The 17637-nt window shown below is 39.9% G+C and overlaps 2 protein-coding genes across 2 annotated transcripts; both read left to right on the top strand.

The window, feature by feature from the left end:
• Positions 1-9946: 9946 nt before the first annotated feature.
• On the top strand, positions 9947-12164 carry LOC141632254 (uncharacterized). The gene is made up of 4 exons (XM_074444816.1): positions 9947-10290; positions 11001-11120; positions 11279-11753; positions 11796-12164. Exons 1-4 carry the CDS (start codon positions 9947-9949, stop codon positions 12162-12164), a joined length of 1308 nt encoding a protein of 435 aa, XP_074300917.1.
• A 48-nt stretch (positions 12165-12212) lies between these two features.
• Positions 12213-12623, top strand: LOC141632253 (uncharacterized). Its single transcript, XM_074444814.1, has one exon. It carries the CDS (start codon positions 12213-12215, stop codon positions 12621-12623), a length of 411 nt encoding a protein of 136 aa, XP_074300915.1.
• The last annotated feature ends 5014 nt before the right edge of the window (positions 12624-17637 follow it).

Genomic DNA, 17637 nt, shown 5'->3' with positions numbered 1-17637 from the left:
CAAGGAGCTAGTCCGGGTTTGTCATAGAATCATCTAAAAGCTTGTCACAAACATTGGTTTAGATGGAGGTTTTCTACCACCAGACATGGAATAGGTAAAGGAATCAAACACGGGATCCTAGTGTACCTTACATTTTGAAACAGGACGTATTTCTACCCCAGGGATTCCTTTGAGTGTGTTGTGCGTTTTATCATGTTTCGGAATGATTGAGGATTGGAAACAAGACATATTTGGAAACGAAACCGCAACTTTTTTATTGGAATGAGAAATGCTTAACAGACTCGAAGAAACGATTCCTAGGACACATCCTAGGTCATCGCAGAACAAACGACTCAAATTCAAAAAAAGAAAGTCCTAGACTCGACTCGACTAAAATAAGAAAACAGATCGCGACTCATAATTTCAAATCTGGTCATGAGCTTTCTCTTGTTCAGCTGTCAGCTTAGATGCTCGGCTCTTGTCCTTGATCCCTTTGATGGTCGGCCTCCAGCCCGAGGTAGTCCCTCGAGGATCTACGCTGATGAAGGTTGGTGAATCGAATTGTCTTTTATTAACTTCGTTAACGAGAGGAGTACATTCTAGAGCAAGACTCCCGATTTGAATTTCATTCTTCGGGTTTGGCAAGAATTCAAAGCAATCCACAAATATTTTCCTGATAAACACCCCTTTCGAGTGACATGGGCGGATGAGATGGGAATAATCGACATTGTCTTCGACAGAAACAAAGTTAGCGTGATCGGAAAATGGATTGGTGATGTTATTGGGTTTAACAGCTGGGATTGGGAGCGTTCCGTTCTCAATCATGTCTTGAATTTCGTGTTTCAGTCGATAACACCTTTCAGTATCATGGCCTTTCCCTTGATGAAAGGCACAATAGGCATTTGGTTTATACCATTTACCTTGTTGCTCAGCGGGTGGGTCCGGAGTTGGACCAATAGGCTTCAGCTTTCCTTGGGCTATGAGCCTTTGGAGAGCGTATGTATAAGTGCATCCGATATCGGTGAATGCCCTAGGTGTTTGGCGTTGCGACTTCTTCGATTGCCCTTCTAAGAGATTGACAGTTTCAACAAAATGGGCCGCTGCTGGTGCTTTTGCTTTAGATGACGAGGCCCCTTGGTATCCTTTTGGCTTCTCAGCTTCAGCCATTCGGACATCGTCCTCTACCTTTATCCCGATTCTTATCAATTCTTTGAAAGAACCAAAATTCTGGTATTTCAGAGCATTACGGTAAAATGTGTCGTAAATTCTTCACGAACTTATCTACCATTTCAACTTCATCAGGCTTCTTAGCTAGTTTCACGCTTTCAGCGCGCCATCTTGGGAGGAATTCAGTAAAGCCCTCTTTTTCCTTTTGTGTCATAACCTCCAAAGTTCTTATGTTGGTTTGAATCTCGAAGTTGTCAACATAGTGCTTACAGAACTCCACCGTAATATCTTCGAAAGTGGGGAAGTTCTTAAGGTCAAGATTATAGAACCACGCCTTCGGGTGTTCATCTAAAGATTGGGCAAAAATTTCAGAGAGCATGTCAGCAGGCACTCCCTTCAGTGCTAAGTACCCTTTATAGGCCTTAACATGGTGGACTGGATCTTCGGTGCCTTTGAACTTTGGGATGTCAGTGAGTACCATGTTTGTGGGCAACTTATCCTGAACTGGGGCATAGGCCCTAGCATTCTCATAGTGAATGTTCTTCCCCTCGGAGAGTTTCAAACGGTCTTCGATGAACTTGAACCGTTTCTCCAGATCGGTCAGAGGTGGGGTAAATGGAGGGGAATCTTCACCCAGCTTAGATTCAATTGCATCCATTCGGGTCATCATGAGGTTCACGGCCTCAGTGAGCTTGTTAACAGCATCTTCCATTGTTGACGTCGGGTTTTTGGCGGCCTTTCTACAAGAAAACCCCGTACTGAGTCAATATTTAAAGTAAGAGCCCCTGCACACTTAAGGACACGACCCCAACTTGACTCAAACAAAGACTCGACTTGAGACTGACTAACCAAAGGTTCGACTCACGGTTGGATTTAGACCTTGGTTCATTTTAGACTCGGCAAAACGACATGACTCAAACTGTCATAGCACGATTCTAAACTGGACTCGGTGTGACTAAACCCGTGATTGGACTAACATAGCCCATAGGTTCGGGTGAAACGCCCTAAATGGCCTAGCTTGGGCGTTTTTGTGGACTATCCTAGACCAAAAGGTCGACCAACATGACTCAAGGCCCAAGAGGTGAGCTTGGGTGACCCAACAAGGTCGTGTTCTAGACTCTTAGAACGAAACACACCCGGCCTAACACGGCCATGACCTGGACACGACTTGACGCATTTCAATCTTGGTTGAGGTTCGAGAGGCATTTTGGATTGGTTTTGAAAAAAACGAAAGATTGATTCGAAAATGAGATTTGAAATGGGCAGCATGCCGGCTATAAAAGCTCATTTTGGGCCGAAAATTCTAGTCCTATTTGGGCAACATTCCGCGTTTTTTAAAACCATGCTATTTTGAAAGTAAGTTGTTCAAAAGTTCGGTTTTGAAAAGGACATGGGAAATTTCGAAAAGACTCGGGAAAACAATTTGCACATTGTCATTCTCATGTTAAAGGATGTATGCTCCTAGACATCTCTAAGTCTCGGCAAGTCTTCTACAAGAAGGTCTATGCCCTCCATCCTTTTGCGGTCTTATAAAGCAAGGTGTCTTAAGGTAGAGTACCAAGAAAATCGTCCCCACCATCAAGAACCACGCGAGGTGAAGTGGAAGCGAGCAATGTGCAGCTTCCTAGCATAGTGGGACGTCGCCCCCCACGCATCACGAAGAAACGCTGGGACGGCCCGGGCAAGTCCTTAAGGGTTTATGCATGAATCGTAGCACTATGAGTAATGTTTTACTTTCCAACACTTTCTTTTCAAGTTTCACCTCGGAGGAAAAGACCCTAGAAACAAAGTGTAACTAGTCCTCTTTTCCCCAGCAGAGTCGCCAAACTGTGGACAAGGCCTTCGGGAACTGTGTCCGCGGGATCCACACTAGGCATAATCGACTCGAGGTTCTTTCGAATCGAATTAAGACCAATTAGAGTCGCCACCAAGTTTTTTGGGAACTTGGAACCGTTCAAGTCAACTTTACACCTTTCATCGAAAAGCATAAAGTCAATCGACTACGAGTGACTAAAGATAAAGACTTGTACCCTATATCACTCGATTTGAATGACTCTCGTAATCCAATGGTATTTAGACGGATCCACAAACCATAGATCTTGAGTAAGGGGTGAGGGTACGTGTTAGGAAGCCCATAAGGACACCTAACCCCGCCCGTCAATAACGGCCTCTACTAAGTCAAGTGTCGGATTTCAAACAAGGTCATAGCTACTACGATATATGAAATGCAAACATTGTTTTCAAAACCCTAACATGTGAAGTTTCTATGTCGATTTAGATGCAACTAAACTAACTTTGTCAAAGTTGTAATTTAGCATGTGGGTTGATTAATCTAACAACATACAAAACAAAGCAAACAAGGCTTAAGGGGGAATGGGGGAGCCGTGGGATCTACCTATTACAAACCAGGCATTTCATGCCGACGCAACGAGAAATTAAAGATACAACTCGATCTAAATACAATTGCTACATACGATACTATACACGACAACACACACGGCCAATCGGCCTAGAAAAGCGTGCACAAGAGGGGTGGCCCACGGCTTACATGACTCACGGCCTTGGGTCACTCCTCGTGATGTGTGCTTTCGCTCAATCTCATCGAATTAGACATAGGGCCGCACACCAAAGCATGCATTAGCATAAATCGGGCCATGTTGCTTTAAACAACATGCGATTTACTACGCTCTTACAAGCATTGGGGCACAACCATCTAACCAAACAAGACTAAGGTTTTTTGAAAGAGGTTTTGACTCGATAAAAGAAAACTAACTTGAAAATTACAACCAAACTAACAAACACGACTCGATAAACAAAGTAATTGCAAGATACGAAATAACGAGATAAAGATGAGAAAAAAACGAGAAAAGGGACTACAAGGACACGGCCAAACACGGCCCACACGATCTAGCATACCCTAATTCTTAGGTTAGATTCATTAGGTTAGATCGATGATTGCGAAACGGGTGAGGAACGAATTAGAAAACAAGTTAGAAACGACGTTGATCGATTGAAAAGAGGTCTTGCAATTGTGTATTCTACACGGCTCAAAAGGGGTCAAGTTAGGTCAAATTCGCTAATTAATTTAACTCATCGAGTGTTAATAAGAAGGTGCTAATCACGCACTCTTATACTAGCGAGAAATTAGGTGAAAGAGAGAGATGCGTTCATTAAGTTACAAAATTGTTAGTTGATTTTAAAGCTTATGTTGAAGCCACCTATCGTGTCTAATGAGGTTATTAAATTGATCTAATGTCATCTAAATAAGTCATATGTTAACAATCAGAGGTCATACTAACATGCAACGGGTCCTAAGGTGGATCGAATTGGCCGAGAGAAGAGGAGATGTCAAAAGCGAAGAACGAAGTTAAAATCGTTTTATTAATGCCCTACCTTGAACACGAGGATATGTAAATGAGACGGGGGTGTACGACCGACTGATGTAGCGGTTTCTTTTCCCATCTCAAGTCAACGCGAGTGTTCATGGTGGTACTTTAACTCATACTCGGACTAAACTAGTTTCATAGTTAATTTAAACGATAAATAAAAAGCGATAAACAATCAAAACAAACTATAAAAGAACAAACATAAAAACGAAATAAAAAAGGGAGAAAGAGGAGGATTTGATGCACCCTCAACCTACATGTATCGTTGACACCGTCTTGGGTCGTAATCGATGGTAGGTTTTATCTCGAGAAGCCGTCGTCGACGAAGAAACAAAGCAAACACGCGTTTTTGGCAAATCTGGACAGCAACTTTCAAACAATGATTTCTCCCTCGTTTCACGATGAAAATTCGATTTAAAAGATGTTTTGAAAACTAGAAAGAGAGAAGAACAGAGATCTTAAAGCAACCCCTGCTCGTTTTGAGTTATTGGGCACGAAAAACGAGCACAAACAGAACTGGACAGACAGGAACAAACCGCGAAAACAGAGTGTATAACACTCTGTTTTTCGAGGGATTTCGTGTACTCTCAAGGGCAATTTGGCTCGTAAATCTTTGTCTAATGTGTAGATGGATGTTATGTGGTTAATTAGGAACAAGAAAATCGAGTTTTGATGGAGGTTTGAGGGAGGAACGAATTGTTTTTCGAGGAGGACACACAAACAGTTTCAGTTTGTATGTCGGTTTTGTGGAGGGTTTTTGAGAGGCAATTAGGGTTTGTTTCTGAGGTTTAAAGCTTGTGAGTGATGGTGGGATGTGGGGAGAACTTACAGGAATGAATGTATGGTGAAGGGTGGGTATTTATAAGGAGTTAAAGTAGGGCAAAAGAGAGGGAGAGGCAGTCGGGCTTGCTGATCATAGCTGCTGTCCAGCAGCTTTTGGGGGGTTTTCTAGTGTTCGTATGGGGGGTTTTCTTGGTGATTAAGGTAAGGTAATATGGGTAGGATATTAGGGTATGGGTTAGGGTTAATGGGTACGGGTTTTGGTGGTATTTGGAGCGGGTTTTGGGCTCGGGATTGAGCTGCCAAAACAGGGGGGCTGCTCGTGTATATGCGGGCTGTTGGGGGGTGTTTGGGATGGAATTTGGGCCGTGGTTATGGGGGTTCGAACATGGGTGGATGGGTAGAGGCTTAGGTTGGTTAGTGTACTCGATATTCGTGCCAACTCGCAAAGAAAACGGGCTCAAAAACCGAGCTAAAATCGAGCTCAAAAACGCATGTTCAAAACGAGTTCTTTTCGATTTTCAAATCGATTTTTCAAATCAATTAACACATTAAAATAAATGATTTTTCAAATCAAATATATTCATAAAATGATTTTTCAAATCGATTATTTATTTTATTTTCAATAAAATAAACTTGGGAAAATAAATTCAAAATAAAATAAAATAAATTGAATTCACCTCAAAAAAAACCATAATTTAAATATCATTTAAAATAACAAAATGAACTCACTAAAAAACATTAATTTAAATATCATTTAAATTAATAAAATACTTCATCGACGACGCCCATTCTACATCGTAAAACGAACCCAAATAATGACAATGACAACTAAAGGATAAATGTGTCCTATCATCATCGGGTGTTTGTCGGGTTCTCTATAAATTCCAATATCGACGGATACGGGTATCTACATTAGCCGATTTATTAATTAGTAAACAAATTAGACTAGAATTAAACTAATTAAATGAAATTAAACAAATACAAAAGTTTGAAATAAATTAGGTACAACTTATTGATTAAATTGAACCCAACTCATTAAAATTATTCACCAATCCATATTTATTAAAATAGGATTAGTAAACAATTAAAGAAACAAAAGAAGAAAAGAAATCAAAACTGGCAGACCCGTGCAGTGCACGTATCAGAAGTCAGAACAGACCCGTGCAGTGCACGGTTTTTGTAGAAAACAAAGTTAATTGCATTTTAATTTCGAAATCAGCAAAATAAATTACGGAAAAAATCACTAAATTAAATTTATATATTTTGAACCTTAAAAAATAATAAAAACAAAATTTACAATATTAGAAACAAGTAAAACAAATTAAAGGTTAATTAATTATAAATTAAATTAAATAATTACGAACTAGGTTAAAAACAATTCTAATTTGTCAACGAGTGCAAATGGAAAGGTGTTAAGCACGCACTTCCATGCTAGCGAGAAAATTAGTGAATGGGAAGATGAATTCAATTAAAAATTAGAAGATTGCAAATTTCATTTACAATAATGTTATTTTAATCCTAAGATGCCTAATGAATTAACGAACTAAATTGAGGTGTTAAATTAGTTGAAAGAATTGTGTAAAGGTGGCCTACTATTACGATGAATGAAAAGATCAAAGTTAAAACAAAGGTACAAATAACATACTACGTCAATTAGATTGATTTAATTCTGTCCGATTCCAAATACGAGGATATGTAAATGAGAAGGGGATACGACCGACCAATCTGGCGGATTTCTTTCCCAACTCAAGTCAACGCGGGTATTCGGAATGGCACTTTAACTCATACTCATACTATACTAATGTTTCATAGTTAACGATGTTAGACGATGTATAATATATAAAATAAGCGATAGAAAAACAAATAAAAATAACGAAATAAAAAGGGAAAGAAGGAGGATTTGATACACCCTCAACCTACATGTATCGTTGACACCGTCTTGGGTTGTAATCGATCGTAGATTTTATCTTGAGGGGCCGTCGTCGACGAAGACAATTGAAATTGAATTTTGAAATCACGAAACAACACGTTCAAAAGGCAGACTTGAGCAGCGATTTTCAATCACTCACCACGACTTCGTTTCTCAACGATTTTTCAAACCGAAAGATGTTTTGGAAACTATAAAGACTGAATTTTGTGAATATGGAAATAAAACAGAAGTTTTAATAGGATTTGTGCACGATAATCAAGGCCAAAGACCACGACAGAAACTCGAAAACAAGATTTGTGTCCCTGTTTTCAAGCGGCTGTCACGGCTTTAGTTTAGGGTTTTTTTTGGATGATTGATGGTTGTTATTTTCAGTATGATGTGGGGAGAACTTAGAGGAATGAAAGTATTTCAGAGGGGAGGTATTTATAGGGAGTTAAAGTAGGGTAAAAGAGAGCAACAAACAGTCGGGCTCCCTGTTTCGCTGCTGCTGTCCAGCAGCTTTCATGAGCTCGTGTAGGGTTTTTGAGGGGGTGTTTCTTGGTGGTCAAGGCATGGTAATATGTTTAGAATAGTCAGGTGTGGATGGGTGGTCATGGGCACGGGTTTGTTAGCCGTTTGGAGCGGGTTTGGAAGTGTTTGATTGGGCTCGGGTTTGGAGAACGAAAACAGGGGGGCTGCTTGTTGCGTGAGGTTTGTGAAGGAGTTTGGACGTGGGTTCCATGGGAAAGGGCTTGGAATTATAGCTTGATATGTGGGCTAGGTGGAAGGTGAGATATGGGTTGCATTGGAGTCGAATACGGGGCAGTTTTGGTGTCGGATTTGGGGCTACAAAACAGAGCAACGAAGTTGGTGTTGGGCTGTTTGGGACGTGATTTGGGAGGGCTAAGCCAGGGTTTTGTGGTGGGTTTTGGCTGGGATTTGAACACGGGTTGGAGGAGAGGGGATTGGGCCGAAAGTGCATCGAAAATCGAGCCCAAATCAAGTAGAAAACGAGCTCAAAATCGCGTATAAAATCGTCGTAAAAATTGAGTTCTTCAAATACGATTTATAAACGATATAAATTGATTTTTTCAAATCAAATAACTAAAGAATGATTTTTCAAATCAAAAAAATATATTTTATTTTCAATAAAATAAATTTAAGAAAATAAAATCAAATTAAAACAATAAAATGAATTTACTTTAAAAAAAACATTTAATTTGAATATCATTTAAATTAATAAAATACTTCGTCGACAACGCTCATTCTACATCGTAAAACGAGCCCAAATAATGACAATGATAACTAAAGAATACATGTGTCCTATCATCATCGGTTGTTTGTCGGGTTCTCTATAAATTGCAATATGTACGGATACGGGTATCTACACCTGTTATGGCTAAACCAGCAGTCCAGATTATCCCTACTCAGGTGACTGTTAATGATGGGGAGAAGACACCTGTATCTTCTCCTGTGAAGCAAGTGAATAGTGTAGACATCTCTCCGGATAGATCATGTAAGGATGTTGCATCATGTAGTGGGACTCCAAGAGTAGGAGTTGGTCAAAGTGGTAACCCAACATCTTCTGTTTTAAATGAATTATATTGGTTTCTGGAATGTTAGAGGGTTGAATAGTGTAAATAAACAAAATAATGTTAAATGGTTTATTCATAATAAGGACATAGGCCTCTTTGGGCTTATTGAAACAAAAATAAATGGTTCAAATTTGAGTAATATTTCTAGTAATATGTTGGATGGATAGAGTGTAACTACCAATTCTAGATGCCATAAAGGAGGCAGGGTGTGGATTTTATAGAGACCTAGCCTGTTTGATGTTCAAATTTTGCAGTATGATGCCCAATTCATTCACACCAGAATTATTGCAAGAGTATCTCAGCAGCAGTTCTATCTTACTATGATATATGCCTTCAATGAGGGACTAGATAGGAGAGATTTGTGGAGACAGTTAGAGAGGATTAATGGATAATGTCAAGGACCTTGGGCTCTTGCAGGGGATTTCAATACTGTGATTACCCCTGATGAGAGACTGGGTGGAAACACTAAGCAAGCTGATATGGATGAGTTCATTGACTGTCTTGCCAACTGTGGAATGACTGACATTCCTGCTACTGGGGCTTTCTATACCTGGAATAATAAGCAAGATCCTCAAACCAGGGTTTATAGTAGGTTGGATAGGTTCCTTGTCAATCAGGAGTGGCAAACAATTTTTCCTGATATGATGGCTCACTTTCATCCTCCTGGTTTATTTGATCATAGCCCTTGTACTGTCAGTGATGCTAAATTAGTGATGACTAGAAGAGCCAGTTCTAAGTACTTCAACATGTGGGGAAAAGCTCCTTCTTTTCTCACCAGAGTGCAGGAGGAATGGAAGAATATATATCTTGGGCATAAGATGTTTTCTATAGTTAAAAAGTTGAAGGCTTTAAAACCTAGGCTCAAAGAGTTGAATAAGGAATGTTTTGATGATATAGAGAATGCTACAAGTATTGCTGAAAGTGAGCTATATGCAATCCAAATACAGATTGAGTCTGATCCCCAGAATGCTGAGCTCATACAGAAGGAGATGGACATTGCTGCAAAATTGAAAGATCTGCAACCAGCAAGAAATAGTTTTTTAAAACAGAAGGAAAAGACTTAGTGGCTTTAGGATGGAGGCAGTAACACAACATATTTTCATGGTACTATCAAGAAAAGGTGCAACATGAACAAAGTTATTCTGATAGAGAATCAGATTGGGAACACCTGTTCTGATAGTCAAAGCATTCAAGAGGCTTTCTTAGACTACTATGAGTCTCTTTTAGGTAGAAGGAAGGCCACTGAAAAGGTGAGAGCTGAGGTCATTGGTCAAGGGAGATGTTGTAATGCTGATCATATACAGATTCTTAACACTCCTGTCACTAATGAGGAGATTAGGAAAATTTTCTTTGACACTCCTATTGATAAATCTCCTGGTCCTGATGGTTATACAAGTGCTTTCTTTAAGGATAGTTGGGACATAATTGGTGAGGATATCTGTGCTGCAATTAAGGATTTTTTTTGTTTCAGGTAAATTACTCTCTTAACTGAATGCTACTAAGGCCCTGTTCTTTTGGACTTAAAGTCACTTAATTTAAGTTAACTTCAGATCCTATAAGTTCGATTCGATTCGAGTTCGAGATCCTATTAGTTCGATTCGAGATCCTATAAGTTCGATTCGATTCGAGATCCTATAATTTCGATTCGATTCGGATCCGATAAGTTCGATTCGAGATCCTATAAGTTGATTCAATTCGATTCGAGATCCTATAAGTTGATTCAGATCCTATACGTCACTTAATTTAAGTTCGATTCGAGATCGTATAAGTTCGATTCGATTCGATTCGAGATCCTATAAGTTCGGCCCGATCCTATAAGTTCAGTTAAGTTCAGATCCTATAAGTTCAGTTAAGTTCAGATCCTGTAAGTTCAGTTCAGATCCTATAAGTTCAGTTCAGTTCAGTTTAGATCTTATATTTTCAGTTCAGTTCAGATCCTATAAGTTTCAGTCCAAAAGAACAGGGCCTAATATTACTCTTATCCCCAAATGTGAGAGGCCAACTTCAGTCAAGCAATTTCGACCTATAGCATGTTGTAACATGATATATAAGGTTATCTCTAAGCTCTTATGCAACGGATTGTCCTTGGTACTTCCTGATATTGTTAGTGAGAACCAGGGAGCATTCATAAAAGGGAGATCCATAATTGAAAATGTGTTGATTTGTCAAGATATTGTGCAGATGTATAAGAGGAAAGCTGTGTCACCTAGATGTATTTTTAAAATTAACTTGTAAAAAGCTTATGATACAGTTGAATGGGAGTTTATTGAACAACTTATCCATGCCCTTGGGTTTCCTGAGGTTTTTCCCCAGAAAGTAGTGACTTGTGTGACATCTACAAGCTTCTCTTTATGCCTGAATGGAAGTAATTTTGGTTACTTTAAAGGGAAGAGAGAGATTTGGCAAAGGGATCCCATTTCTCCCCTTTTATTCACTATTTGCATGGACTAGCTCTCTAGGATGATAAGCTATGCTACTGAAAACTGGCCATTCCAGTACCATCCTTTGTGCAAGGGGATCAAGCTCAATCATCTTATATTTGCGGATGACTTGTTGATGTTCTGTAAGGGCAATACACAGTCTATTATGCTGTTGATTATGGCCTTCTCATCCTTCTCTAAAGCTTTTGGACTGACTATGAATAATACTAAATCTGAAGTGTACTACAATGGGGTATCCTCAGCTCTGAAGAATGACATTCAGCAGGCAACAAGGTTTGTGGAAGGGTCTTTACCTTTCAGATACCTTGGTGTCCCTATTCAAGCAGGTAGATTATCTCAGAAAGAATGCAATGCTCTTTTGGAGAGAATGATCAATATAATTAGGAGTATTGGGGCAAAAAAACTGTCATATGCAGGGAGGTTAGTCCTAATCAACTCTGTTTTGAACACTCTTTACTCCTACTGGGCATGGATGTTTATTATCCCCAAGGGGGTAATCAGAAGAATTGAAGGCATTTGTAGAAACTACTTATAGGATGGAAGCTCATATTATCATAAACTACCTCTTGTTGTTTGGGACAAAGTTACTTTACCAAAAGATGAAGGGGGCCTGGGTATTAAGAAAGCTGAAACCTGCAACATAGCTGCTGTGGCAAAACTGGTAGACTGGGTTTATAATAAAGCTGATAAGCTGTGGATCAAGTGGATCAGTCAGGTATACCTCAAACAACAAGATTGGCACACTTATACTCCTGCAGCTGGTGTTGTCTGGTTCTGGAAAAGCATTTGCAAAGTCAAAGAAATGATGAAGACTGGATATCATAATGATCAATGGGTTGCTAGCTCGAAGGGATACACCATCAGGGATGGGTATGAATGGCTTAGAACCAAACAGCCTAAATAAGATTGGGTTCAATTGGCCTGGAATAAATGGAATTATCCTAAGCATTCTATGATATCTTGGCTTGTACTGAACCATGGTCTAAATGTTAAAGCCAAACTGGTTCAGTTTGGTTGCTGTCCAGACAACAGATGTTGCATCTGTGACAAGGACTCTAAGTCTCAGGAGCATCTGTTCTTTAATTGCTTATATAGTAAACAGGTGATGATGTTAGTGGAGCAATGGTGTGGTTTTAAGGTAGCAGTGGGGTCCTATGCAAGTAATGATACAAGTGCAGGGACTAGATTGAAGAGGCAAGTCCATTACCTCATCTGGACTGCCTGTTTCTATCATATATGGGGTCAAAGGCACAATTCGAGGGTGAATCTAATCCTACTCAGGCATGAGAAGCTGACAGCTATTATCAAGGAGGAAGTGACGAGGAGGATAAGATCAAAAATAGGAAAAATTGTTAGTCGTTAATGAGAAGTCCTGGCTCCAGAAATGGGGCATTGCGGGCTATTAGTCTTTGCTTGTTGTAATCGTTTGGGTGCTTTGGTTGTTAGGGGGTTAGTTTGTGTTTCTTTGATGCAATCTAGCTCTCTTGTATTTATTTTTTAATATACATATATATATATATATATATATATATATATATATATATATATATATATATATATATATATATATATATATATATATATATATATATATACTCACATTTCACAAAAAAAAAAACAACTGAAAGAAAATTTTATAGCCAAAGATTACACCCAAGACAAGTTCATTAAACTGACCCAGCTGAAACAAGGCCAACAAACTATTGAGTCTTACCTTAGGAACTTTGAGCACTTGACCCTACAATGTGAGATTACTGAGAAACCTGAGCAAAAGATTGCTAGGTTTGTGGAGAGTCTATAACCTAAAATAGCTAGTAGGGTTAGAATGCAACAAGTTTGGTCATTTGATGAAGCTGTCAATTTGGCTTTGAGGATTGAGAAATTGGGAAAGGTGAAGCCTGTGGTGTCTAAGTTGCCTCCTAGAACACTTTTCAAACCTTACACAGGTGTGAGGTTTGGAGAGACACCCAAACCTGTCACTCAGAGCACCACAGATAAGGGGAAGGCACTTGTAAACTCAAAAATTAATTCTACTGTATCAAGAGACAAGATAAGATGTTTGCAGTGCCAAGAATTTGGTCACTTTAGAAAGGACTGTCCTTCCAACAAGACTCTTACCATGATGGAAATTGAAGAATGGGAAAGAGAGGGTCGTATTGAGTATGAGGAGGATGAAAATCTGGTCTTGGAAGAGGTGGAGACAGAAGAAGGATCAAGCCAGGGATAAGTTGTTGCTCCTCCTGACACATGACACAGCTTGGTCTTGTGGAGAGTTATGCACTCCCAACAGACTCCTTTGGAAGCTGACCAAAGGTCCCTAATCTTCAGGAACAGGTACACAGTCCAGGGAAGGGTTTTTAATATGATAATTGATGGGGGAAGCTGCACCAATGTTGCCTCCACTACTCTGGTTAGCAAGCTGAGCTTACCCACCCAAGACCATCCAAATCCATACAAACTGAGATGGTTGAACAAAGGATCAGAGGTGAAGGTTGACAAGCACTGTGTTCTGTCATTCTCCATTGGAAAAGTATATAAAGATGAGGTGCTATGTGATGTAGTACTTATGGATGCCTGTCATCTCTTACTGGGAAGGCCATGAAAATTTGACAGGAACGCTACTCACCAGGGCATGGACAATACTTATAGTTTCAAGCACAATGGCAAGAAAGTCACCTTGAATCCCTTGCCACCAAACCCAAGGAACTATGGAAGTCCTAACATGTCTGAAGAACTGAATGGTGTGCTATTTCTATCAGAAGCAGCTATGATAAAAAAGATCAAGCAAGAACAACCTATCTTGGTTTTGCTGTCAAAAGAGATTCAGAAAGAAGTGACCAATGAGATACCTGCAGAAGTTAAATCATTGATTCAGAAGTACATGGAAGTTTTCCCAGCTGAGTTTCCTAGTGGGTTACCCCCACTGAGAGGGATTGAACATCACATTGACCTGGTGCCTGGTTTCGTGCTGCCTAACAGACTAGCTTACAGATGTGATCCCACTGCAACCAAAGAGCTGCAGCACCAAATTAAACAACTGATGGCCAAGGGGTTCTTGAGGGAGTCACTGAGTCCATTTGCAGTGCCTACCTTGCTGGTACCAAAGAAGGATGGGACTTGGAGGATGTGTACTGACAGTAGAGCAATCCATAACATCACTGTCAAGTATAGATTTCCAATCCCAAGATTGGATGATATGCTGGATGAGCTTAGTGGAGCCACTATCTTTTCAAAGATAGATCTTATACAGGGTTACCATCAAGTTAGAATCAGGGAGGGAGATGAATGGAAAACCGCATTCAAGACTAAGCATGGCCTCTATGAGTGGTTGGTTATGCCATTTGGGCTCTCTAATGTCTCTAGCACATTCATAAGGTTAATGACAGAGGTGCTGAGATCATGTTTGGTCAAATTTGCTATAGTCTACTTTGATGACATATTAATATACAGCAGCAGCTCTTCTGAACACCTCAAGCATCTAAAAACTGTGTTCAGAATCCTCAAGGAACAGAAACTCTTTGGCAAGCTAGAGAAGTACACTTTTATGGTTAAGGAAGTGGCCTTCTTAGGATATATTGTATCTGGAAGGGGTATCTCTGTTGATCAGGATAAGGTAGTAACAATACAATCATGGCTAACTCCTAAGACAATCACTAAGGTGAGGGGGTTCCATGGATTGACTTCTTTCTACATAAGGTTCATCAGGAATTTCAGTGCAGTTGTTGCACCCATCACTGAATGCATGAAGGGAGAATTTCAGTGGACTGAAGATGCTCAACAATCCTTTGAAAATATAAAGAAGATGATATGTGAGACCCCTATCCTAAAGCTACCAGATTTTGATCAACTATTTGAAGTTGAGTATGATGCCAGTGTGGTAGGAATTGGAGCAGTTCTAATCCAGTGCCATAAACCTGTGGCGTATTTCAGTGAAAAGTTCAGTGGTGCCAAACTGAAATACTCTACATATGACAAAGAATTTTATCCAATTGTTAGATCAGTCATGCACTGGAGTCATTATCTGAAACCAAAACCATTTGTGTTACATTCGGATCATGAAGCTTTGAGGTTTATCAACAGTCAGCACAAGTTGGGTCACAGGCATGCCAAATGGGTTGAATTCTTGCAATCCTTTAAATTTTCAAGTAAGTATAAGGAAGGAAAACTTAATGTTGTTGCTGATGCACTGTCAAGAAGGTATTCTTTACTGACAGTCATTGAACAAAGAGTTTTGTGATTTGAGTTTATGAAGGAGATGTACAGGGAAGATCCTGACTTTTCTGAGGAATGGATTAACCTGTCTGAGGGAGGTCCAACTCAGGGAAGCAAGTATCTATTGCAGGAGGGATTCCTGTTCTATGGAAATAAGTTGTGTGTGCCTAGAGGGTCCTACAGGGATCTGCTGATCAAGGAGATACATTCAGGAGGGTTAGGAGGACACTTAGAGGTTCACAAAACCTTGGATATCTTGCAAGATCAGTTTTATTGGCCAAGAATGATGAGTGATGTCCAGGTGGTTCTTAGAAGGTATTCAGTGTGTCAAAGGGCCAAGAGTTCATTCTAAACAGGGCCTTATACTTCTCTACCAGTTCCAGAGAGACCTTGGGAAGATGTAAGCATAGACTTCATAGTGGCTCTTCCAAGGACAGCAAGGGGAAAGGATTCTATAATGGTTGTGGTGGAAATGTTTAGCAAAATGGCTCATTTCATAGCCTGCAAGAAGACTGAGGATGCAACCAGTGTAGCTGAACTATATTTCAATGAAATTGGGAGGCTTCATGGAGTTCCTAAGACTATTGTATCAGATATGGATACCAAGTTCATGAGCTATTTCTTGAAGACACTATGGAAGCTGCTCAAAACCAAGCTCTTATTCAGCACTGCTCACCACCCACAGACAGATGGCCAAACTGAGATCACCAACAAAACACTCGGGAGGATCCTAAGGTGCATAGTGAGCAAGTCATTGAAGGATTGAGACCTAAAGTTAGCTCAAGCAGAATTTGCTTTCAATAGGGCCCCATCTACTTCAACAGGCCACAGCCCCATTGAGGTGGTCTATGGGGTCAATCCATTGATGCCTATAGAGCTGTCAAAAATCTAAGAGGAGAAGTGAACTTTGAGGCCAAAGCCAGAGTTGATCAGTTACTAAAGTTGTATGAAACTGTCAAGAAACAAATTGAATTGGCAAATGAGAGGTACAAGAAGCAGTCCAAAGTCCCTCAGAAAAAGAAAGAATTTACACCAGGAGATCTAGTCTGGATTAATCAAAGGAAAGAAAGGTTCCCCTCCAAAAGAAAGAACAAGCTAATGCCTAGGGCTGATGGACCTTTCGAGATCACTGAAAAGATAGGGCCAAATGCTTATAAGGTGGACCTCCCTGGACATTATGGAGTTCATGGGACATTCAATGTGGGAGACATGAGTCCTTAGTATGATTCAGAGGGAGAGGAGAGTACAGGCTTAAGGTCAAGCCCTTTTCAAGAAGGGGAGGTTGCAGCAGGAGCTGATAACCATGGCCAACACATTTCTGATAATAACCAAAAATAGACCAGCCATGGCCTTCAGGTACTAAGCCACAATCAAAGCCACTACAGCAAGGGTCAAGCTACAACAACTCTGAGTCTTGATCCAGGAGACCAAACTAGCCAGTACCAGTCCTACCAGCAGTAGCCATCATGGCTAGCTGGAATTCTTTTTAATTAAACTACAAAAACTAAACCAATGAGCTAGGCCAGGCCAGCAATGCACCAACCAGTCACATGTGATTCCTGAAAAAGTTTGTTTCCTCATTTGGCCAAACAATTGGGAAAGTAATATCCTGAGACGTTTGTCCTTGTTTCATACAACATCAGATAACACCTAGAGCACAAAATCAACTTGCTACAAGGACCAAGCCTTTCCACAAGAACAGCCAAAGGAGGAGTTAGACCTGTCACTATCACAACAGCTTTCTTTTGTTTTTACTTCAGTTTTTTCACCTTTTACCCTATGTAACCGTTGTAAGATAGATTGATACCGTCGTTTAATGTCAAAAATAAAATTTATAAACCTATTTACTACTAACAGAAGTTAGCGGTAAGCAGGGTCGAACCACGGGGAGGTAGGGAATTATTAGTTGCTTAAATTTAATCTATAAGTGATGGGGGGTTTGATTTTTAGCTGTAACTAATGAATGAAAATAAAATAAATCTAAAATTAAAGCGAATAAATATGCGAATAAAGTAAAAGGATGTGAACAAAGACTAAAAGGGAGCTAAGACGATCGGTTCACTGCAGTTTTGGCGGCGGTAATCCTAAGTAAGTCTGACAAAACTCATGTAAATGGGCAAATAAGAAGTCCTCTCAGTCCAACTTAAATAGAAACGCCTTTCAGC

Source organism: Silene latifolia, chromosome Y (assembly GCF_048544455.1).
Source record: "Silene latifolia isolate original U9 population chromosome Y, ASM4854445v1, whole genome shotgun sequence".
In the NCBI taxonomy this organism is placed as follows: domain Eukaryota; kingdom Viridiplantae; phylum Streptophyta; class Magnoliopsida; order Caryophyllales; family Caryophyllaceae; genus Silene; species Silene latifolia.
The sequence above is the reverse complement of the archived record's forward strand: the minus strand, read 5'-3'. Positions and strand labels throughout refer to the sequence as shown.

Bases quoted from the DNA above. Each gene is read 5' to 3' on its own strand.
- LOC141632253 (XM_074444814.1), top strand. From the start codon at position 12,213: ATGATATCTTGGCTTGTACTGAACCATGGTCTAAATGTTAAAGCCAAA.
- LOC141632254 (XM_074444816.1), top strand. From the start codon at position 9,947: ATGAACAAAGTTATTCTGATAGAGAATCAGATTGGGAACACCTGTTCT. The intron at 11,121-11,278 runs GTTTTTCCCCAG...CTAGCTCTCTAG, and splicing joins ATGCCCTTGGGTTTCCTGAG to GATGATAAGCTATGCTACTG. The intron at 11,754-11,795 runs GTAATCAGAAGA...AACTACTTATAG, and splicing joins TGTTTATTATCCCCAAGGGG to GATGGAAGCTCATATTATCA.